Source organism: Pseudoliparis swirei, chromosome 16, assembly GCF_029220125.1.
Source record: "Pseudoliparis swirei isolate HS2019 ecotype Mariana Trench chromosome 16, NWPU_hadal_v1, whole genome shotgun sequence".
Lineage (NCBI taxonomy): Eukaryota > Metazoa > Chordata > Actinopteri > Perciformes > Liparidae > Pseudoliparis > Pseudoliparis swirei.
In genome coordinates this window covers 5,302,797-5,328,320 of record NC_079403.1, presented here as the reverse complement: position 1 = coordinate 5,328,320, position 25,524 = coordinate 5,302,797, and the positions used below count along the sequence as shown (strand labels likewise).

The following is a 25,524-nucleotide window of genomic DNA, read 5'->3' as shown; positions in this document are numbered from 1 at the left end:
ATCATAATGATAATATTAATTAAAAAAGTTAGGATATGGCTGGAAAATATTAATGTTCAACATTTTATGAGATTATTACTTTAATTCACACAGAAGTTTACACAGCACATCTGAGCACATGTAATAATAAATGTGGTTTTGTTTGAATATTAAATATTGTATTGCTATTTTCTAAATAAAGCCTTCTGTAACTACGTTGTACCACCTTTGTCTTAGAAATTATTAAGTATTACTAGTGATGGTAAATTATCAAAAGCGGAATGCAGTTAAAGTACTTAAAGTAAAAGTATTGGTCTTGGATCTGGATTGATTTTATTGCTGCTGTTGCATTTTAACGTTGCAGATGTGTTCGGTTGAGCTACTTTTATCTTCTTTATATGCTGTTGGTAGTTTAATCTTATTCTTTAAAAATCCTTGTATGTCTGGAGCGTCTCTGCCCTATGAGAACCACGTATCTCTAAGAAGAGAAAAGAATATATATAAAATATATATAAACCTTTCACAAGCCCGTTTCCGGCTTTGTGACCTCTGAGGCAAATTCGTAATTGGTGATATTGGCCAATACAAAATAAACTGAATTGAATTGACGTCGGATTTTCAAGCCGATCGAAAGCTTTTGAACTCGTCTGTTAACCTGAGAAGTGAGAAGTCATTTCCGCCTGACGACTAAAACATGACTCACTGTAGCTTCTCTTCCCTTACCTTTGTTCCTGACAATCGAATATTAGGACTCACTTGACAACAAAACGCCCAAGAACTTTCCCTTTCCCTGAATCACGACCTGAGCTGTGACTCTCTGTCAGCCTGGCTACAGTGCTGAAGAGAAACCTGGGGTTGTTTTTATTTTTTTCTATTATTGATGAGTAATAGGCTGCTCTGGCATTACGGAGGGCCTTATTATATGTTTTAAGACTATCTCGCCAAACTAAGCGGGATTCTTCGAGATTAGTTGAACGCCATATGCGTTCAAGCTTTCGTGACGTTTGCTTCAGTTTGCGGGTCTGAGGGTTATACCAGGAGCAAACCTCCTCTTCCTCACTGTCTTCTTCTTCAGAGGCTATCGAGTCCAGTGTCATTCTCAGAGAGCCTGTGGCACTGTCAACAAGATGATCAATCTGGGACGGACTAAAGTTAGACCAGGAGTCCTCTGTTATATTGAGACGTGGTATCGAATCAAATACAGAAGGAATCGCTTCTTTAAATTTAGCTACAGCACTATCAGTTAGACATCTAGTGTAGAAACTTTTGACTAACGGAGTACACCCGGTAGTATAAATTCAAAAGTTATGAGGTTGTGGTCTGACAGAAGAGGATTCTGTGGGAAGACGTTCAAATGCTCAATGTCAACGCCATAAGTAAGAACAAGATCAAGCGTGTGGCCAAAGCTGTGAGTGGGTTTCTGTACTCTCTGACAGAAGCCAATCGAGTCCAACAAGGAGATGAATGCAGCACTAAGGCAATCATTATCAACATCCACATGGATATTAAAATCTCCAACAATAATAACTTTATCGGTTTTAAGAACCAAACTTGATATAAATTCTGAGAATTCAGATATAAACTCTGAATATGGACCTGGTGGCGGTACAGAATCACAAATCGAATTGGCTGTAGTGTTTTCCAGGTTGGATGTGAAAGACTAAGAACAAGGCTTTCAAATGAGGTGTAGTGTAATTTTGGTTGAGGATTAATTAATAGGCTCGATTCAAAGATGGCTGCTACTCCACCTCCTCGACCGGTGCCTCGAGGAATGTGAGTATTAATATGACTTGGAGGAGTCGATTCATTCAGGCAGACATATTCTTCATGGCTCAGCCAGGTTTCAGTTAGGCAACATAAATCAATGTGATTATCTGATATTAAATCATTCAGTAACACAGCTTTAGATGACAGAGATCGAATATTTAGGAGACCACATTTAATAGACCTATTTTGTTGCACTGCTGAAATAATGGTGTTAACTTGTATAAGGTTATTGTGTACGACTCCTCTTCTGCTTACTTTTGATTTATTTAATTGAAGTGGCCGTGGGACAGACACAGTCTCTACTCTAAAGTCATGGGTGGGTAACTGCTCGAATGGAAGAGCAGAGAAGGGTGTTAAACTACAACTCTGCTCCCGGTTCCTGATCTGAACCCTGGGTTGTCATAGATTAAGTCCGGTCATCAACTTGGTCATATTCGCAGAAATGAGACGCGCTCCGTCCAACGTGGGATGAATGCCGTCTCTCCTCATCAGATCAGGTTTTCCCCAGAAAGTCTTCCAGTTGTCTACGTAGCCCACATTATTCGCTGGGCACCACCTCGACAGCCAGCGGTTGAAAGACGACATTCGGCTATACAATTCGTCTGTCTGCAAATTTGGGAGAGGGCCAGAGAAAAAGCTCTGTTCCGTTTAAGGAATATGGCGAGACGCCAGGTCAAGGTGCACCGACTAGCTCGATGTTCGTTTATTTCGGATTGAACGATATCAAAAACCCGGTTCTACAGGAATTTGGACAGCAAATTGTCTTCAATGTGAACACACACACCTTTTAATGATAATGTTGGTATCTAGAAGAGACAAGAGATTAAAAGCTCTGTTCATATCTTAATATACTTCGTCTTGTATTCTTTACTTTTAGCAGAACACGTGGCTCAGGTCGTGATTCAGGGAAAGGGAAAGTTCTTGGGCGTTTTGTTGTCAAGTGAGTCCTAATATTCGATTGTCAGGAACAAAGGTAAGGGAAGAGAAGCTACAGTGAGTCATGTTTTAGTCGTCAGGCGGAAATGACTTCTCACTTCTCAGGTTAACAGACGAGTTCAAAAGCTTTCGATCGGCTTGAAATCCACGTCAATTCAATTCAGTTTATTTTGTATTGGCCAATATCACCAATTACGAATTTGCCTCAGAGGTCACAAAGCCGAAACGGGCTTGTGAAAGGTTTATATATATTTTATATATATTCTTTTCTCTTAGAGATACGTGGTTCTCATAGGGCAGAGACGCTCCAGACATACAAGGATTTTTAAAGAATAAGATTAAACTACCAACAGCATATAAAGAAGATAAAAGTAGCTCAACCGAACACATCTGCAACGTTAAAATGCAACAGCAGCAATAAAATCAATCCAGATCCAATTCAATTCAATTCAATTCAGTTTATTTGTATAGCCCAATTTCACAAATTACAAATTTGTCTCGGAGTGCTTTACAATCTGTACACATAGACAGAGAGTCACAGCTCTGTGGAGCCGAGCATTCCTATAAACCTTAGTGGTAATGACTTTATGAACTTCTTTAATGAAAAGATTTTAACTATTAGGGACAAGATTAATAATCTCTTGCCCATAACCAGTGCCAATCTGTCCTCAAGTGGAATGGCCTTGGAAACCGCTGTATGCCCTGGTGTATATTTGGAGGGATTTTCTCCTATCAACCGTGACCAATTATTTTCAACGGTTTCTACTTCGAACACGTCTACCTGTCTCTTGGACCCCATCCCGACGAGGCTGCTTAAAGACGTTTTGCCTTTAATTGGCGGCTCTCTATTAGATATTATCAATGTGTCTCTGCTAACAGGCCACGTACCACACTCCTTCAAGGTGGCTGTTATTAAACCTCTCCTGAAGAAGCCCACTCTGGATCCAGAGGTATTGGCTAACTACAGACCGATCTCTAACCTCCCTTCCTCTCCAAGATCCTTGAGAAAGTGGTCGCAAATCAGTTGTGCGACTTTCTACATCATAATAGTTTATTTGAGAAATTTCAATCAGGATTTAGAAAACACCACAGCACCGAGACGGCACTGGTGAAAATTACAAATGACCTCTTAATGGCAGCAGATAAAGGACTCCTCTCTGTCCTGGTCTTGTTAGACCTTAGTGCTGCATTCGACACCATTGACCATGACATCCTGTTACAGAGACTGGAGCAGTCGATTGGCATTTCAGGCACGGCACTAATTTGGTTTAAATCCTATTTATCAGATCGATCTCAGTTTGTATTTGTAAACGATGACGCCAAGATAACCACCAACGTTAATCACGGAGTTCCACAGGGTTCTGTGCTTGGACCAATTTTATTTACCTTATACATGCTTCCTTTGGGCAATATTATCAGGAAACACTCCATAAACTTTCATTGTTATGCAGATGACACTCAACTATATTTATCGATAAAACCAGAGGAGAGCAACCAACTCTGTAAAATTCAAGCATGTCTTAAAGACATAAAACATGGATGACCTGCAACTTCTTGATGTTAAACTCAGACAAAACCAAGTAATTTTAATCGGCCCTGAGCACCTCAGAGATCAATTATCTGGTGATGTGGATTCTGTAGACGGCATTGCCCTGGCATCCAACACCACTGTAAAGAATCTTGGCGTTATCTTTGATCGGGACTTGTCCTTTAACTCCCACGTAAAGCAAATCTCAAGGACTGCATTCTTTCATCTACGTAATATTTCAAAATCAGGCACATCTTGTCTCAAAAGATGCAGAAAAATTGGTTCACGTTACGTTACTCCGAGACTGGATTACTGCAACTCCTTATTAGCAGGCTGCTCTAATAAATCTCTTAGGTCCCTCCAGTTGATCCAGAATGCTGCAGCTCGTGTTCTCACTAAAACTAAGAAAGAGATCACATCACTCCTGCACTAGCTGCTCTGCACTGGCTCCCAGTAAAATCAAGAATCACTTTTAAAATTCTTCTCTTAACCTACAAAGCCTTGATTGGTGATGCTCCATCATATCTTAAGGAGCTTGTCGTACCATATTGCCCCACTAGAGAGCTACGCTCACTAAATGCGGGACTACTTGTAGTTCCTAGAGTCTTAAAAGTAGAATGGGAGCCAGAGCCTTTAGTTATCAAGCTCCTCTTTTATGGAACCAGCTTCCAATTTCAGTCCGGGAGGCAGACACAGTCACCTCGTTTAAGAGTAGACTTAAGACCTTCCTCTTTGACAGAGCTTATAGTTAGGGCTGAATCAGGTTTGCCCTGGTCCAGCCCCTTGATATGCTGCTATAGGCTTATAGCTGCCGGGGACGTTTTAGGATGCACTGAGTACCTATCTCCTCTTTTTCTCTCCTTAAGGATGAATTTTCATCTCTCAATCACACGTTACTAACTCTGCTTTCTCCCGGAAGTCCTTTTGACTTTACGTCTCATGGGGTCATCGGACCCTATGAGACGGCATAGATCCTATCTGCCTGATGGATCGTCTGGGTCGTGGAATTCCTGCTCATGACTACGCCACTGTCCTGTTGAGACTCCGCCACTCCTCCTCCCCACCGCCATCTGCCTGATGGATCGTGGAGGTCTCCATCGTGGAATATGCCTACTATGAACTATTCATACACTCTGTCATATTCATTGAATGTATTTTAACTCTAAATCTGTCCTTCTGTACACATTACATCTATTGCATCTGTCCATCCTGGAGAGGGATCCTCCTCTGTTGCTCTCCTGCAGGTTTCTTCCATTTTCCCCTGAAGGGTTATTTGGGAGTTTTTCCTGGTCCGATGTGAGGTTTTGGGGCAGGGATGTCTATGTGTACAGATTGTAAAGCACTCCGAGACAAATTTGTAATTTGTGAAATTGGGCTATACAAATAAACTGAATTGAATTGAATTGAATTGGATCTGGATTGATTTTATTGCTGCTGTTGCATTTTAACGTTGCAGATGTGTTCGGTTGAGCTACTTTTATCTTCTTTATATGCTGTTGGTAGTTTAATCTTATTCTTTAAAAATCCTTGTATGTCTGGAGCGTCTCTGCCCTATGAGAACCACGTATCTCTAAGAAGAGAAAAGAATATATATAAAATATATATAAACCTTTCACAAGCCCGTTTCCGGCTTTGTGACCTCTGAGACAAATTCGTAATTGGTGATATTGGCCAATACAAAATAAACTGAATTGAATTGACGTCGGATTTTCAAGCCAATCGAAAGCTTTTGAACTCGTCTGTTAACCTGAGAAGTGAGAAGTCATTTCCGCCTGACGACTAAAACATGACTCACTGTAGCTTCTCTTCCCTTACCTTTGTTCCTGACAATCGAATATTAGGACTCACTTGACAACAAAACGCCCAAGAACTTTCCCTTTCCCTGAATCACGACCTGAGCCACGTGTTCTGCTAAAAGTAAAGAATACAAGACGAAGTATATTAAGATATGAACAGAGCTTTTAATCTCTTGTCTCTTCTAGATACCAACATTATCATTAAAAGGTGTGTGTGTGTTCACATTGAAGACAATTTGCTGTCCAAATTCCTGTAGAACCGGGTTTTTGATATCGTTCGATCCGAAATAAACGAACATCGAGCTAGTCGGTGCACCTTGACCTGGCGTCTCGCCATATTCCTTAAACGAGAATGGGAAACGATGGCGACTCGCCAAAACAGTTTGTTCTCGGAACGTGTTTCATGACCACGCCTATCCGGAGCGTATCGACTGGCATCCGGTGGCGAGAAAAATGAAGGAGCAGAATCTGCTGGAACAAATAACCCACGCATTATTGTGCTCATCGCACGGCACACAGAAGCTTATTTGAAGTCATGTGCGAGGCGAGAATCCAATCAATGCAGCGAGATCAAAGGTGAGGATCAGACTCGGCGGCAGACGTCGCCGACGCTCTTATGGACGGTGACTTGTAGGTTTGACGACTGTTGACGGGAACACCGGCTGCTGTCGGGGGGGTTGAACCTGTGACGGTGTCACACACCGTGTATAAAAAGTGGAGTAAGCCACTATTTTTTTTGCTTTATGAACGTAAATGATCATATCTGGACGCTTGAGAAGCGACGTACAGCTGCCCGCCCTAAAGCATGCTCTGCTGTATTGTCATGGTCGGGATTGTTGTGTCTTGTTTCCTGTTTTATTTTGAAGTCCTCGTCTCTCGCGTCCTCTGTTTCCCTCCACTTCCTGTCCCTGTGATCGTCTACCCTGTCCCTGATTGGTTCATTCCCTTCACCTGCCCTCAGTCACCCCTCTACCTCCCTGTGTGATTGCAAGCCCCGCCCTCATTGTTTCCACCTGTGTCTCGTTCCCCTGTGTGTTTACTCTGTCTACTCCTTATTCTATTTTAATCCAAACTGGAGAAGTAGAGTAATGTTTTCACACAATCAGAGTTATTTTTGTCATCAAATATTGAAGACAAATCAAGACTGTCTGACTTAAACACTCATACCATACGCAGTATAAAGACATTTATTCATTGATCCATCTCTGAGAATACTTAACAACAATGAATGGTTGAATTTAGTGTGACGGGACTCTCAGAGAACAGATTCACACGCTCACCCACTCAATCAACACTCAGCCACTTAATTTGCAGTTATTTTTCATTCCTAATCATCTCTCATTTCAGCAGCCACCAGCTGGCTCCACACACACACACACACCTACACACCTACACACACACACACACACACACACAGATCCAGCGGGTTGCTTCTCGCAGAGAGCGGTACCCTGTTGGTCCGACGGTGACGCAAGACAGTCAGCTGTGGCGCCATGTTGTCGTGATGTTGCACGCTCACCTCTCCGGATGGCGAAGACTTCTTCCCCCCCCCCCCCCCCCCCGGCCTTTGGTATAACGGACGCTCAAAACGTGTGTATCACGGATGTTTGTGCGCCCTAGTTTGCACGACACCTCAAAAAATTACCTTGACTGGAGATCAGATGATAATAGAAAGAAGGAATAAATGTCACGGAGAGCACGCCCACAACCAAAATATAGACGCAACGCAAAGCATATACGCACATAATGTCTTTAGATCATTATATCTCGCCAAAAAACGGGAGATATTTAGCAAATGTAGCGCGTCGGAATAAAAAGTGTGTGGATCCTTTTGGTTTTGAAGACTCCAAAAAAACAAAAAAAAGTTTTCCCGTCGGCAGTCGGGCTCATCAATGGAGCCCGGGTCCCCCACTGACTGACTCTGTCACCCCCAGGACTACCTCCTCTTCTTCCTCCTTCCTCTCTCCTCCTTCTCCCCCCTCCTTCCTCTTCCTCCTTCTTCCCTCCTGGAGGCCTCCTCCACACACATGTCACTTTAACATGCACTTTAACTGGAGGCCTCCTCCACACACGTCACTTTAACATGCACTTTAACTTAAACACACATCACTTGAAGCACACACCTAAACACTTTAACGTTATTTGTTGTCCGAGCACTTTATCTTTATCTTTATCTTATCGCATACTTAAGTTCACTGTTGCTGTCGCGTTGATTGTTGTTTGTCATGTCTAAATGTTGCACCTTCCGCCAAAAAAATTCCTCATTTGTGTAAACATTCCTGGCAATAAAACTGTTTCTGATTCTGATTCTGATTCAAGCTAGTTAGGAAAAGAGCCTCGGAAAGCAGCAGATTGTAATGAACTTGTAACGTGTAGACTATAAAAATACACACGTGTGTGTGTGTGTGTGTGTGTGTGTGTGCACCAGGGGCTGGAAAGTTTCAGGGATTGATCGCCTTTAGCGTGAAGGTCAGTGTCTCGCGGCGAATGGATCACGCGGGACGTCAGAGCTCCTCCTCAACGCCGTGACACGCGTCCAGCTCGCCCGGTCGAGAGTAAACGGAGGAGGGACCGCCGGTGTTTTCATTCTCTTCTTCCCCAGAGCTTACGTTTCGTCTACGCTCTGCAGGCGTTGACGATCTACGGATGAAATGACTCACTCATTAAGTGTTTTGTTTTTTGTTTTTTTCCGGGAGGGAAACGGCGACAGGAAACCGCGGCGTCCTCTCGGAAGCGTTCGTATTAATTTGTCTAATTAACGCGGTCGGAGAGTTCAGACGCCGACGGCGCCGACCCAAATGCTTTCAACGCCTCTGAGTCGGTCTCCTCGGCTTGGGGGACATTTTAAAAAATGTGGTTTTCGAAACGCTGAATTATGATTATTATCACAGCTGGCAGCTTCGCAAACGGCTCGAAGAGCGACCTCGCGCCAATGGAGCACTTACTGAAATGAAAAAGAAAGCCCAAATAAAAGATAATATATCAGTCGCCGCCGTATAAATATGTCAATCTCGAGATTAGTTTTTTTTTTTTTAATGGCTCAATCTTAAACTGTCAAAGGAGCAGACGGCGCTGACGTTCAGCCTTTTGCCATCGCAGTTTCTCACCAATCTGCCACCAGCTAAAAGGGAGAAGAACGACTTTGAGCCTTTGAGTGCGAGGACGACGGGAGGAAGCCGCCTCGGGGAAATCCTTCTGTCACAACAACAGCTCTCGTGCTACTTTGTAATGCTCCGACGTTGGAATGAGGGCCGACATCCGCCGCCGCTTTGGTTTTCTCTGGTCGTCGTCTCCTTCTCGTTCCCCGTCTCTTCCTTTTTTCTTTCTCCTTTCGACAAAACACCTTCGTGAGTGGGAGGAGAGGTGGGGCTTTCTGTAACAGCGATGGATCCATTTTGATATGAAAGCCGACACCCAGCGGCCGCATGGGACGGGAGGCAGGTAATGCTTTCTTCTTCTGCTCCCCGAGGTGGGCCGAGTGTAAATTACATCCAGCTCACACTCTGGGGGGGGGGGGGGGGGGGGCTGGTGCTCGCCCTCCTATAATTCCCTTCTTCCCCTCCTCCTCATCACCAGTTAGAAGCTGAGGTATTCCCATCTTGCTCGGGCACAAAGGGGTACGCATCAGAGGGGGAATAACACGTCGCGATGCCGTCTTTCTCCCATCGTGTCCGTCTGCACGTGGAGATAGAAGGAACACTCCAGCTGCAGCTGGATGTCCTCAACTTCATTTTTGATTAGAAGCACTTTGCAAGAGGGGGGAGAAGGGAAACCGGGTATGACACGCAAACAGTCAACCCCTCCAAATCCACTTAAGTCAGATTGGAAGTGTCAGAAGAGCTTGGATGGAGGGCAGAGCGGAGCGCCACGCAGGGAAGCGTCCGGCAGCCCGCGTGTCACGACCCGTCAGGTCAGGATGCGGCGGCCATCCTGTTTCTCATGAGCCCCCCTCGCGTGCTCCGACATGCACGGCGGAGCCCCGAGTCGGGCCGAGGGGACACCTCGAGGGGGCGAGGGGTCGTGCTCAAAGGTCACCGGGTTTCAAAAGTGCAGAGGATTTAACCAGCGGGACACAAAGTGCTCCGCTCTGACCCGAGGGCGGTTCCGACATGGGGAAGCAGAGTGATGTAATCCTTCTCTCAGTTTGTTCATCGTGTGAGGCAGATAAAAAAAATGTCCAGGCTGGGAATTTCTTATGTAGATATTGTCCTCATCAGAAACGCGTTCATCCCTCCTGTTAGGTTTTTTTTCTCAGGTACAGCAAAATGATGTTCCCGGGTCAATATGATGAGGTACAAACTATATTTTAAACTATATTTCTTACAAACTATATTTCTTATCATCCAAAAGTTGTCAGAAACGAATAAAATCATCAGAAATATAGTTTGTACCTCATCACCAACACCATTAATAACAATTCAATCAGTTTTTAGTGGAAAGGAGTTATTCACCTCTCCATAGAGTTTAATTAGGCTCCTTTTAATAAAAAATACATGTTCAAACTATGTTTTAGGTACATTGGAAAAGTGTAGATATAAATTGCATTATTCTACCATAACATGTATTTTCTCCGAAATTTTATTTGCATTTTTTTATTTTCTTTCACGTGGTGATGCAGATAAATGGAGATGAGACACCTGTGCTGTTCAGGGTCATATTGACCCGCTCACTCAAAACCAAGCCAAATGAGTCATAAAGGATTTGTATTGAAATTAAACTTTAGTTATGTTTATTGCGTGAGTGCGTAATAACCTTGAGATGCACAACGCTTATATCAAAGTATAGAACTACAGGTGGAACCTGATGAACGAGTCCTCCCTGGGAACCGCTCTGCAAACTCAAGAAAGGTGTCGTCAAAATGTCTTAACCCTTGTGTTGCCTTCGGGTCAATTTGACCCGATTCAATGTTTAACCCTCCTGTTACCTTTATATTTACTAACATATTTTACCCTTGAGGTCAATATGACCCCAGCTATTAAAATCTCCAGAAAATTATTAGAATTAATATTGTTTTCCAAGTTTAAGTGTGAGGTACTTTATGTTTGTTTGTTGACTCCCGAAAGAACACCGACATTAAACATTGAATCGGGTCAAAATGACCCGAAGGCAACACAAGGGTTAAATAGAAACCCGCAGACTGGTGCACACGCAGATGGGCAGGAAGTATCTCCCCCGCCGTGTTTACATGCTTGTTATGGTGTTGTTGTTGCTCTTGCACGGTATTTCCAACCATTTTTTATGTATACACACAAATATAGGACAGGGTCAGTGAGGAGAAAAATCACCAGGAAATCGAGAGACGAGAGATAAACAAAGGTAACTGTGAGGTAAAAAAATGAAAAATAAAGGAAAGAAAAGGGCAAAGCAAATGAAAACGTCGTAGTTCCAGCTCAGGATGGGACCCAGGCGGCAGAGGGGCCGCCCTCCAAGGAGGTCGGCAGACGTGGACGGACGACGAGAGGCGCCCGACATTTTTCGTATAAAAAAATGTCGAAAGGCCACGTTTTCCCCCGTGTTGTTTTCTCTCCTCTCGACACGCCGTGAACACGTGTGAAGCACCCATCGGTGAAGTCGAGGCCAGGTTGCGCCACAATGGAACCTGGGCTCTGATTCATTCGCCTGTGTGTGTGTGTCTCCCCCCCCACCCCCCCTCAATAAAGAAGCTGCAAAAGAAACAAACGCGGGGCTGGCAAGCTAATCCAAGGGATCACATTGTGACTCACAAATGTGTGCGTGTGCGTGTATCCCCCCCCCTCCCCCCCCCTCCTCAGACGGAAATAGCCGTCTTCGGCACCGCCATAATTTAGTTGCCTCTCTCCTCCTGCACTCCGCTGCTCCTCTCTTCTTCTCATATCAAGGCAGAAGGTGGGGAACGAAGTTATCGCACGTGACACACTCAGGAGAGAAAAGGCTTTTATTTTGGCGGGGCGGGTGGGGGGTTGCATTACTCCGCAAAGCCGGGAGCGACGGCGATGCATCTCCTCCCGCTGCTTAATAACGGCGGAATTATTTAAAACAGAAGCAGCGGCAGCATCTTTTTCCCGATCTATTTTTAGCCCGGGGGCGATGCGTCTCGGCGTGGAGATCAATCGACGCCGCTCTCACCTTAGAGAAATGGTAAGGAGATGAGTTTCCTCCGTAGGGGGGTCGGGCTCGGCCTTAGAGATAGGGTAAGGAGATGAGTTTCCTTCGTAGGGGGGTCGGACTCGGCCTTAGAGAAAGGGTAAGGAGATGAGTTTCCTCCGTAGAGGGGTCAGACTCGGCCTTAGAGAAAGGGTAAGGAGATGAGTTTCCTCCGTAGGGGGGTCGGGCTCGGCCTTAGAGAAAGGGTAAGGAGATGAGTTTCCTTCGTAGGGGGGTCGGACTCGGCCTTAGAGATAGGGTAAGGAAATGAGTTTCCTCCGTAGGGGGGTCGGGCTCGGCCTTAGAGATAGGGTAAGGAGATGAGTTTCCTCCGTAGGGGGGTCGGACTCGGCCTTAGAGAAAGGGTAAGGAGATGAGTTTCCTCCGTAGGGGGGTCGGGCTCGGCCTTAGAGAAAGGGTAAGGAGATGAGTTTCCTTCGTAGGGGGGGTCGGACTCGGCCTTAGAGATAAGGTAAGGAGATGAGTTACCCTATCTCAAAAAAATAAACTATTTTCAGCTGCTGTACTTCTTCCTCTATCCCTATCAACACCAATAACTCATATGGGGCAAACATAAACATAAACAATCAAAAGCCAATGACAAAAATAAAGAAAAAAACCACATAAAAAAACATAACCCCTGAGATCGTAAGCACGTATAAAAGAGGAAGCAATAAATATGGTGGATAATGCAAAGAAATGCGTTGAAATGTTACCGTTCGATCATCTAACAACAGGGTGAGGTTCCCTCTAAGCCCGCCCCCTTTTATAGTGATCCAATCAAACGGGTTTATCACGGTGCAGAAGCCGAAGACGCTAAGGTGACGATCAAATGAAAAGTAATGGCGTTTATTCTGCGATGAGCGCGGCCCGTTGGCCAGCTCTGTGTCCAGTCAGAAACACCCTGGGGTGCTCGTCCCGTTCCATCACACCTCGGCCGTGAGACTCAAAATGAGTCTGATTCATGGGCCGAGGGTTGTAGCATCCGATCCCGACTCATTCAGATGAATGAGTGACGGCGTGAGCTGAAGGTCAAGCTGAAGGTCAAACCTTCAGTCAAGGAGAATATTTGTGTTCTCAGCTCAAAGGAGCCTGGCACGAGGATTATCAATAAACATGTCGAGGGAATGAGCACATGACACACACACACACACACACACACACACACTAGCGAGTGTCTCAGGCTTACCGGAAAGTAGAGAAGCAGAGCTCCACACAGGATGGCCTCCAGCAGCACTAAACCCGATGCCCGGATACTCTGCAGGAGAAGAAAGATTCAACTATTATTCAACTTATCGTTCATGCATCAAATACTTTAAAAGCCACACATCGATGAGAGCCGTGAGAGTCAATCAAAACATCAGAGCTCGAATGTTACGTAACTCTGTGATCATCCTCTGGGGGTTTGTCGCTTTTTTTATACAATATACGTAATTATTTGTTTCTTCTTTTCTACAAAATGTATGTTGGACAGTTCTATTGGAGCGTGTCCGAAGAGGAAGCAGCAGGATATCATCGTACTCCGGCAGGTTTGAAAAGAGCTTTTCTTCTTCGTTGGTTGAAAAGAGAACAAAGCACTCGGACTTTTTTTGAGTGAAGGGTTCAACCATCTTCGGCTCTTCCTGCGCTCCCATTATGTAAGATATTTAACAACATATCCTCCTCCAGCTGAAGAGATGCCTGAGGGGGCTTTCAAAGAGCGCAGGACAACCGAGCGCCAACACGACCGCGGCTATCTGGAGCGGACGAGTTTTTAAATTGAATTAAAATGCATCAAATTAACTCATTTGTTGGCGATAAAACTTTATATTTATCTGCGAGAAGCTTGATAAACTATCAGCTCTTGAGCTTCGTCTGCTGATTACAGGATGTGTTGAAACGAGGACGAAGGCTGGAGCGTCTCCAACTTTTATTAATATTATTAATAAGAGCGATCCTTCAGGTGTGAGGGAGGCGGAGCAACACGGAGGTGGATCTTAAAACAATTAATTAACACGTCGAGGCTCAGAGGGGTTCATAGTTCATCAGTCAAAAGTTTACTGGAGTCGGAAGTGAACTCTACGAGCTCGTGGACCACGACACACGTCACAAGGCCCATAGCTCATCTTTCTTTTAAATGTATATTTTCCAATATTTATGACTTAAATAATTTGTCATGAAATTAGTTTACTTTCCTTTTTATGCACTCTGTCACTTTATTTGCATTAAAAGTACAAAAGTAATTGATTTACTTTCGTCGTGAATTATTTTATGGTAAATTAAGAAATTAGTAAATTAAGAAATTAGTAAATTAAGAAATTAGGAAATTAAGAAATTAGGAAAGTAAGAAATTAGTAAATTAAGAAATTTGTAAATTAAGACATTAGTAAATTAAGAAATTATTAAATTAAGAAATTATTAAATTAAGACATTAGTAAATTAAGAAATTATTAAATTAAGAAATTAGTAAACTAAGAAATTAGTCCATTAAAAAACTTTTAAATTAAGAAATTTGTAAATTATGAAGTAAACTAAGAAATTTGTAAACTAAGAAATTTGTTAATTAAGAAATTTGTTAATTAGAAATAAGTAAATTAAGACATTTGTAAATGAATATATTAGTAATTGAAGAAATTTGTAAATTAAGAAATTTGTAAATTAAGACATTTGTAAATTAAGAAATTAGTAAGCAAATTAGTAAACACCCGATCGTGTGCCAGAATCATGCTCTAGTTTAGATGTTACAATTCTTTAAACTTTTTTTTTCCGGGTGTCATCTTACATTTTCGGTATAAACAGCAGCAATTTCTGAGAAATGAAATAAAATATCTTGGCCAAGAGGGTTTGAATGATGAGATATTAAGCACTCATCCAGGCTCATTAAACACTGGTGAGATACATACGATGATGAATCATTGTAAAGCACACAAAGTAATCACGTTTGCAATTAAATTGAATTGATAAGGCCTGAAAATAAAACACACAACAAATCATTTATCACTTTCCAGAATAATATTTCAATAATCTACGATGTCTTGTTATAATATGAGCGCGGCGCCACTGAGATACTTTCATGAATATCTACGAGAGCTCAAACTAAACCTTCCCTTTCCGGACGTTTGCTGTGTGTGAGGTCGTTTCACACTCCGATGACGTGATAAAACATGTCAGCCGACACCTTTTCAAGTTGATGTGGAGAATATATTATTTACTCATGCCATTTAGATATGACGACGACGCTGTCAGCTAAACCCACATTTCACGCGGCAGAGATATCGATGCGATGGAAATACATCCGACGTGAACTAAACACCGGCTCACATTTCATCTTCGGGGAAAAGGTGATATTTGGACATTTTACCACCGCCAGTGGATGAATCAGAGCCCGTTACACACACACGGGTGTGGAGTTGACGTGCTGCGCCTCGGCTGTTTGAAATGATTTCAAAGCTTTGTGGTGACACACACACACACACACACACACAGAGAGATTCACCGGCGTATTGATCCCAGAGAGCTTTGATGACCTGCGAACATCAAACGCCTCTAAACTGACGTGACGTCAGTGGTGTATAGTAACGAAGTAGAAGTACTTCGTTACTTTACTTAAGTAGTTTTTTTGGGTATCTGTACTTTATTTTACTACTTATATTTCTGTTTACTTTTACTTTTACTTCACTACATTTTGCAATGAAAACTTGTACTTTTACTCCGATACATTTCCACTGAAACAGTATCGTTACTCGTTACTACGGAAAAAAAATATCATGAGAAACATCGGGGACTGTTGTGGAACACACCGCAGCGCACCTGAACGCAGCACGAGCACCAGGTTGGGGATCAGTGGTCCTTGCCGCGTGTTTTCTCTTCCCAGTGATGCCCAGGATGCGAGCGAGCGGCTACAGATACGACTCATTTCATGTGGAGCAGCAATGGAAGCTACTCGAACAACCACGGGGACCAAGATCAACGTCCGTGGCCATATTTGGGCGAACTCTTTTCTTTTGTCGGAGTGAAAGTTTCTTCCTCCCGGATGAAGTGCCTCTTATGCCGACCGAAAGCTACGGAGATATTGGCCTTCAACAACTCACCAACCTCAGGAAACACATTGAGGTAAATTAAGATTAATCCCATGAGCCGCAACGTTAATGTTTAGTCATCATAAACCTGTTAAGATATCTAGCAGTGTTGTCCTCAGGATTGGAGTAAGTTATATCTTTGGCAGGAGAGGGGAAGGCAAGTGTCTGATTGTCCTACACATGTTGTATGTTAGGCTAACGTTCGCTAGCTATCGTCAATTAAATGAGACAATTAGCGTGAGTGGAGTAGACGGATCTCTAGCGAGTTAATGAGCTGAAGAAGTGTTGACAGTTGTGAGAATTTGTTGATTTGAGTCGTTTTAGCTATAATATAATGCTAATCATTACAGCATTATTATTATTATCATTATTTGTATTAATATTATAAGAGTGACGGTCCAGTAATGGCGACGATATTGATTTGGGACTGTTGTTGTGTTTAACTACAGAGATACAAGTACATATTCACAAATCAACTCTGGATGCACGGACAGTGCATGAAACTAAATGTATAAACCTCAAATTAAAACAAACTTTAGTACAAAACTTTAGGTTGGGGTCATGACATGTTAGGAAGTGTTATTAATTCTATCATGTCTATAATACTCTCACTTTATTTCAGGAATGGACTACATCAAGCAGCACATGGAAGAACCCTCCCTGCAGCTAGGGGATGCCACCAGGTCCAGTTCATCTGATGAAGAGGACTTCTTCTTCGTCATCTCAAGCGCATGACAGCAGCAAACAGCTGGATGGAGACGTGGATCACGTTGACTTGCTGAAATGCTTCCCAACTGTGTGCTGCTGTCTGTGAAGCTAGACACACTCTACCTACATCATCAGGGCCTGTGAAGCTAGACACACTCTACCTGCACCATCAGGGCCTGTGAAGCTAGACACACTCTACCTGCACCAGGGCCTGTGAAGCTAGACACTCTACCTGCATCAGGGCCTGTGAAGCTAGACACACTCTACCTGCACCAGGGCCTGTGAAGCTAGACACTCTACCTGCATCAGGGCCTGTGAAGCTAGACACACTTACCTGCATCAGGGTCTAGGCTAGACACACTCTTCCTGCACCAGACCGGTGAAGCTAGACACACTCTACCTCCACCAGAGCCTGTGAAGCTAGACACACTCTACCTGCATCATCAGGGCCTGTGAAGCTAGACACACTCTACCTGCACCATCAGGGCCTGTGAAGCTAGACACCTACCTGCATCAGGGCCTGTGAAGCTAGACACCTACCTGCATCAGGGCCTGTGAAGCTAGACACACTTACCTGCATCAGGTCTGTGGCCAGACACTCTACCTGCACCAGGGCCTGTGAAGCTAGACACACTCTACCTGCACCAGGGCCTGTGAAGACACTCTACCTGCATCAGGGCCTGTGAAGCCAGACACACTCTACCTGCATCAGGGTCTGTGAAGCTAGACACACTCTACCTGCATCAGGGCCTGTGAAGCCAGACACACCTACCTGCATCAGGGTCTGTGAAGCCAGACACACTCTACCTGCATCAGGGTCTGTGAAGCTAGACACTCTACCTGCACCAGGGCCTGTGAAGCTAGACACACTCTACCTGCACCAGGGCCTGTGAAGCTAGACTCACTCTACCTGCACCATCAGGGCCTGTGTAGCTAGACACACTCTACCTGCAACAGGGCCTGTGTAGCTAGACACTACCTGCACCTGGCCCAGTGAAGCTAGCACTTACCTGCATCAGGGCTCCAGAAGCTAGACACACTCTACCTGCATCAGGGCCTGTGAGACACACTCTACCTGCACTAGGTGAACGGCTCTTCAGCATCTAGGACTCGTCTTCAGCCCCAGAAGAGAGACTGACATCTGTCCATTTTGAAAATCAACTTCTTTTGAAGATGAACAAGACATTTTTCACTTTAAAGTGATGATTTTGGTTGTTACTTTTGGTTCTGCTTTTTCTGTGTTAATCGTGTTTTATATTTATAATTTCATAGTATTCATATATTGCTAAGTTCATCCTCGCTCATACTCCTTGTTCAAGGCACAGCACCCAAACAAATAAACTTCATAATTCTCAAAATTCTGACCCTTTGTTTTTTTTATTAACAGCATTTACTTTACTTTCAATACTTAAGTACATTTAATATCAGAAAATTACTTTTGATACCAAAAAAAATCAGATACTTTAATACTTTTACTCAAGTAGTATTCTCATAGGTGACTTTTACTTTACTTGAGTAATTTTCCAGTCAAGTATCTTTACTTTACTCAAGTATGACTTTGGGTACTTTATACACCACTGCATTGACGTCCTTGTGAATTGAATCTGGTGACCCATATCTTAAAGATAAATGATAAAAGATAAATACCTTGTTCCTAAAGTGGTATACGAGGACCATGCCGCGGCGAGCATGCAGAGGCACTGGGAGGAGACCACGGCCCAGCGCAGGCGCCGCCCTGCCGGGTCACGCACGGCGTCTCGTCCCGCAGAAGCTGCAGCCCGGCTGGCACGGCAGGCAGTCGCTGGAGGAGCCCTGCGTGGCTTTGGCATCCCTGCCCGTCCCTGTCACACACACACACACACACACCAAATGTAATTCACTTGAGTGTGTTGCAACTTGAAAAGTCAGGAAGCTGGTGAATAATGAGTTAAATGTTTTGTCTCCAGACTCACTATTGTTTCCAAAATTGTTGTTTTTAATTGTAACTATGTTATTATCATCTATAGTGGTTAGTCTTGCATAAAAACACACAATTCAAATATATAGTAAATGCTTTTTAGTATCTTTCATTAAAATATTAAATAATAATAAATAATATTAATATTAATAATAAATAACATTGATATTATTTAATACGCTAATAATGAACACACAATTCAAATGGAAAGTAAATACTTTTTGGTTTCTTTTATTCAAATATTAAATAATAATAAATAACGTGAATGATAAATATAATAATAATAATTAATGCATTAATAATTCACAACCAATTCAACTGGATAGTGAATACTTTGTGTTTCTTTTTAATAGAATGTTAATACTTTGTCTATTTTATTATAATATTAAATCATAATAAAGTAATTCTCATAAATAATAAAAATAAATTAATAATTAACAGACAATTTAAATGGATATTCTTTTCTTTCTTTTATTAAAATATTAAATAATAGTAATTGATTAATAATGGTTCCATTAATATTATGACCAGAGGCAATATGGGCATCCCTTCAATTGAACTGATGACTGTCACATGTTGTCGTACAGCTGTTGTTTCCATTGATTCAAAATGTGCGTGTTTCCATCATTTGAGAAAGAAGCCAGCGTTTGGGTTTTCCTGGACGGGAGGCCGGGATTGAAAAGCTGAAGGAGATGAAGTGGGGAGATGGATCTATACGGTGAACACGGAGAGTCAACGTACGGCAGTGCCGCCTGCATCCTTCAGGCTGATGTCTCTGTAAGACCGGGGAGGATCGTAAAGACGAAGAGCCGAGCGGACTTGTTGTTGTGAATTCCCAAGAGATGCCCGTGTGGTTGGATAGAAAACAAATGGTGGACTTATATGGCGGAAAATCAGCGAGGGGAAGAGCGAGGAGGACGCCCCTCGTGATTCACGGGGTTTGCTATCACCCCCGTGGTGGGAGGGCGTCCTAAAGTAGTTCACCTTGGGGCTTGTTGCTCGACCCCGTGGTGGGCGGACTGCAGCAGGACGCCAACAGCTCTACCTGCATCAGGGCCTGTGAAGCTAGACACACTCTACCTGCATCAGGGCCTGTGAAGCTAGACACACTCTACCTGCATCAGGGTCTGTGAAGCTAGACACACTCTACCTGCATCAGGGCCTGTGAAGCTAGACACACTCTACCTGCATCAGGGTCTGTGAAGCTAGACACACTCTACCTGCATCAGGGTCTGTGAAGCTAGACACACTCTACCTGCACCAGGGCCTGTGAAGCTAGACACACTCTACCTGCACCATCAGGGCCTGTGAAGCTAGACACACTCTACCTGCACCAGGGCCTGTGAAGCTAGACACACTCTACCTGCACCTGGGCCTGTGAAGCTAGACACACTCTACCTGCATCAGGGCCTGTGAAGCTAGACACACTCTACCTGCATCAGGGCCTGTGAAACTAGACACACTCTACCTGCATCAGGGCCTGTGAAGCTAGACACCTCTACCTGCACCATGTGAACGGCTCTTCAGCATCGCAGGACTCGTCTTCAGCCCCAGAAGAGCGAGACTGACATCTGTCCATTTTGAAAATCAACTTCTTTTGAAGATGAACAAGACATTTTTCACTTTAAAGTGATGATTTTGGTTGTTACTTTTGGTTCTGCTTTTTTCTGTGTTAATCGTGTTTTTATATTTGAGTAATTTCATAGTATTCATATATTGCTAAGTTCATCCTCGCTCATACTCCTTGTTCAAGGCGGCCACAGCACCCAAACAAATAAACTTCATAATTCTCAAAATTCTGACCCTTTGTTTTTTTTATTAACAGCATTTACTTTTACTTTCAATACTTAAGTACATTTAATATCAGAAAATTACTTTTGATACTTAAGTACAAAAAAAATCAGATACTTTAATACTTTTACTCAAGTAGTATTCTCATAGGTGACTTTTACTTTTACTTGAGTAATTTTCCAGTCAAGTATCTTTACTTTTACTCAAGTATGACTTTTGGGTACTTTATACACCACTGCGTGACGTCCTTGTGAATTGAATCTGGTGACCCATATCTTAAAGATAAATGATAAAAGATAAATACCTTGTTCCTGCGAAAGTGGTATACGAGGACCATGCCGACGAAGACGATGAGCATGCAGAGGCACTGGGAGGAGACCACGGCCCAGCGCAGGGCGCCGTCCTGCCGGGTCACGCACGGCGTCTCGTCCCGGCAGAAGCTGCAGCCCGGCTGGCACGGCAGGCAGTCGCTGGAGGAGCCCTCGTCCGCGTTGGGGCCGCTGACCGAAGCTTTGGCATCCCTGCCCGTCCCTGTCACACACACACACACACACACACACCAAATGTATTCACTTGAGTGTGTTGCAACTTGAAATCTGTGTCAGTCAGGAAGCTGGTGAATAATAAATACAGAGTTAAATGTTTTGTCTCCAGACTCACTATTGTTTCCAAAATTGTTGTTTTTAATTGTAACTATGTTATTATCATCTATAGTGGTTAGTCTTGCATAAAAACACACAATTCAAATATATAGTAAATGCTTTTTAGTATCTTTCATTAAAATATTAAATAATAATAAATAATATTAATATTAATAATAAATAACATTGATATTATTTAATACGCTAATAATGAACACACAATTCAAATGGAAAGTAAATACTTTTTGGTTTCTTTTATTCAAATATTAAATAATAATAAATAACGTGAATGATAAATAAAAATAATAATAATAATTAATGCATTAATAATTCACAACCAATTCAACTGGATAGTGAATACTTTGTGTTTCTTTTAATAGAATGTTAATACTTTCTTTGTCTATTTTATTATAATATTAAATCATAATAAGTAATTCTCATTAATAATAATAAATAATAAAAATAAATTAATAATTAACAGACAATTTAAATGGATATTAAATATTTTCTTTTTCTTTTATTAAAATATTAAATAATAATAATTGATTAATAATGGTTCCATTAATATTATGACCAGAGGCAATATGGGCATCCCTTCAATTGAACTGATGACTGTCACATGTTGTCGTACAGCTGTTGTTTCCATTGATTCAAAATGTGTGCGTTTGTGTTTCCATCATTTCTTGAGAAAAGAAGCCGGCAGCGTTTCTCTGAACTTCCCGTGCCTCTGGGTTTCCTCCTGGACGGGAGGCCGGGATTGAAAAGCTGAAGGAGATGAAGTGCCCCCGAGTCTATATATCACCGTCCCCCTGTGACCTCACGAGGATTCATCGACATGGTGTCAACACGAGGGAGATGGATCTATACGTGTGAACACGGAGAGTCAACGCGGCAGCGCTGCATCCTTCAGGGCTGATGTCTTCTGTAAGACCGGGGCGGGGAGGATCGGGTGTAAAGACAGATGGGCTCAAACCAGCCGGAAGAAAACAACGCTGATGTCTTTTAGGGTCGGGGGAGGACAGATAATCTAGAATTTCCACAGATTTTAAGGTGTGAACCAACCACTAAACCATTAAATGCGTTAAAAGAAAAGAGCTGCTCGCTAAGAAGCTCTTCAGGGGGAACTCAGGTAAAACCAAAAGAAGAGCCGAGCGGACTTGTTGTTGGTGAATTCCCAAAGAGATGCCCGTGTGGTTGGATAGAAAACAAAATGGTGGACTTATATGGAGCTTTTAGGGCCATTGACTCAGAGATTTCTCCTTTAAAAAGAAACTGGCCTCTTTTCAAATCTGTGATCCCCTTAAAAAAAGGGCTCCTCATCTCCGTGGAAATTTCAGACTCGGGTCCTCCCACATGTTGACGTGATCCACAACGGAAAATCAGCGAGGGGAAGAGCGAGGAGGACGTCCCCTCGTGGATTCACGGGGCTTGTTATCGGCCCCGTGGTGGGCCGGACTGCAGCAGGACGCCTCGCCAACAGGCCTCGCCTCTGTTATTGTGTTCTCACACACACACACACACACACAAAATACAGATATCCGGCTCTCTGAGAAAATCCTTTTTCTTTTTTCTTTTCTGTGCATGAAAGGGAAACATGTTTGAGGGTAGAACAAAAATACAAAATAAAATAAGAAGAGAAAAATGTGCAAAAAGAAGCTGGGATAATTGAGATGGACACAAGGCGCGTGTGTGTGTGTGTGTGTGTGTTCTAACGTCTGCAAAAAAACTGTTTTTTTTAATTAACTCACGGCGAACAGAATAAACTGGGAAAAAGTCAAAGTAACTATACCATTAAAAATATATATATTTCCCATCGTGAACTTAATGGTGGGAGGGGGGGGGGGGGTACTTCAATTTCCCAGACAGGTCAGTATCACCCGCCTCTTTCATCGCCATAGCGATAAATGTGACGAGGGAGGACACAGAACAACAAGTGAGTCCTTTCCTTATTGTTTTGCCATAAAACAACTTTTAAACCTCAATAAAACGTATATAAACTGGCATCACTGCAAACTTCTATTTCTCGATATGAAGAAAAAACATTTGTGCTGAAAACCAAATAAATATTCCAGTTGCACCTTCTTAACCCTCCTGTTACCTTCACATTTACTAACATATTTTACCCTCGGGGTCAATTTGACCCCAGCAATTAAAACCTCCAGAAAATTATTAGAATTAATATTGTTTCCCAAGTTTAAGTGTGAGGTCCTTTATGTTTGTTTGTTGACTACCTAAATAGCCCTTTAAATATATAAAAAAGTTGATATTTCTTATATGTTTGACATAGTGAAAAACAGCCTGGGGTCAAATTGACCCCAAAGAACACCGACATTAAACATTGAATGGGGTCAAATTGACCCTAAAGGTAACAGGAGGGTTAAAGAAGCATCACGATACCGACTGTTCAAGCTCGGCGTGATGAAACCTGCCAAAACGAACTCTTCTGATTGGTCCAAAGGGACCTCTTACGTGGACCGCTCGTTCTCTCTAAGCATCCACTGCAGCAGGCGATCGGCGCCCTTGACTTACTCGCGAAGCCGTTGACAGCCACTCGGTCCGGGTGGTAGAATCCCGTCCGGCAGCGGCACGTGTACTCGTCCAACACGAAGCCTCGCCCGGCGAGCGGCAAACACTGCGGAGACACAAACAACCGTACGGGAGACGCGTGAGACACGGGACATGAACGCCGTCGGGCGACGTCAATACCGAGCCCGGAGGAATCGGAGAGGAGAACGACGGGATCGAACGCCCGGCGGAAGGGACGGGGGTCTCGTTATCGAAGTTCATAGCCGCTCGATATTAAATTAGTGGCGCCTCGATTGGAAAGTGTGAGGGGAGGCGGACGGAGAGGAGAGGCCGAGGAGAAACCACCGGGGTCGCCTGCCGTATTACGAGATATCAATAACGTCTCAATTAAGAACCGGCTCATTTGCATGATTCAAGGAGAGAGTGTGTGTGTGTGTGTGTGTGTGTGTTGTTTTCTCTTCTGCATGCAACACATTTGGGTCATTGATGTAAAAAACAAACCTCTCTTACCCCACTCCTCCCATCTAAAACTCCACAACATGTCATTTTCACACATTTCTGAGACGATAATGACGTACGAGCCCCGGGAAACGCTGACGCTAAACCGAAGTGTTCCTGACCCTCGAGGTGAGATCTAGAGGCCGAGGAAGCGTCGGCCAATCGGCTCGGACTATGCGGCCGTTCCCCCGGCGCCGACGGGGTCGGCCCTCAAAGCCTCGGAGACGCCGGCCGGAGGCTCAAGAGCGCCGGGTAATCACCGGGTTACGATTCAGCGAACAGGTTCCCTCAAACCGAAGAGAGCGAAGCATTTAAAGAGACACGGACATCTCTGAAAAGGGTATTTTTGATGTTCCACTGAGCTGATTTCAAGACTTCTTGCATGTGTTTAAACATCAGTCCTATGGATGCACTATCATGTGTTTTTATTCGTTGGGATTCAAGCTCAGTCACACTAGAAGCAGCAACAGAAGGATCCTCTCATCTTCAATGGATCGGATACATTTTCCTTTTTTTAAAGTGACTTGACTTTTCGTTCGAGCTTTCAAATGAACTTCAAGCGGCACTTTGAACAATAATGGGGGGATGATTATTTTCCTGCTTCAACATTTTTATTTTTGTGGTTCCTTCCGGCCCTTCTTGGCCAGATGCATGGTTAATTTTTACTTTATTTTTAGGTTTTATTATTATTATGCATTCTTACTTTTTGAAGGTTGTATTTCTGTAAAAATACCTAAATAAAATATCAAGTATAAAAATAAAAAAAACAATAATGACGGGGGAAATGATTGAGTGTAATGTTAAAAAATAAAATGTGCTCATTGTTTTGGTAATTTATGGTTCAGCGTTAACCAGATGTGTAAAGGTCTCCATGAGGAGGTTATATTAAGATGATTTATTATCCAAGGCCACTGTTTGAAAAGGTATTGGCTGTTTTCACAACATATAGATAGAAAAGAAATCCAATGAAAATCTTTGAGTTACTTAAAAGGTACCATTGTGTATTTCGGTGTGTTGACAGCTGAACAAATTCCCCTCTGGTTCTGTGACATTGTGATGGATGCTTCTCACCAATCTTTTCACATTTCACAGACTAAAATAATCAGACCTTAGAAAACTAAACTTATTTAATATCTCTTTTTCAAAATCAACACATCAGTCAAAATCACGATTCCACCTTTTATAATGACGTGATGGTCAAATACACACGTTAGAC

At 43.0% G+C, this 25,524-nt stretch overlaps 1 protein-coding gene across 2 annotated transcripts in view; it reads right to left on the bottom strand.

Moving 5' to 3' along the window:
- gpr158a (G protein-coupled receptor 158a) overlaps positions 1-25,524 on the bottom strand; it is a 75,503-nt gene that overhangs the window by 27,135 nt on the left and 22,844 nt on the right. For both annotated transcript variants that reach the window (XM_056434200.1, XM_056434201.1), the window contains exons 3-5: positions 23,814-23,916; positions 20,948-21,174; positions 13,319-13,387 (exon numbers count right to left, since the gene is read on the bottom strand). In XM_056434200.1, the coding sequence (XP_056290175.1) occupies positions 13,319-13,387; positions 20,948-21,174; positions 23,814-23,916 (399 nt within the window). The remainder of the gene's footprint in view (positions 1-13,318; positions 13,388-20,947; positions 21,175-23,813; positions 23,917-25,524) is intronic.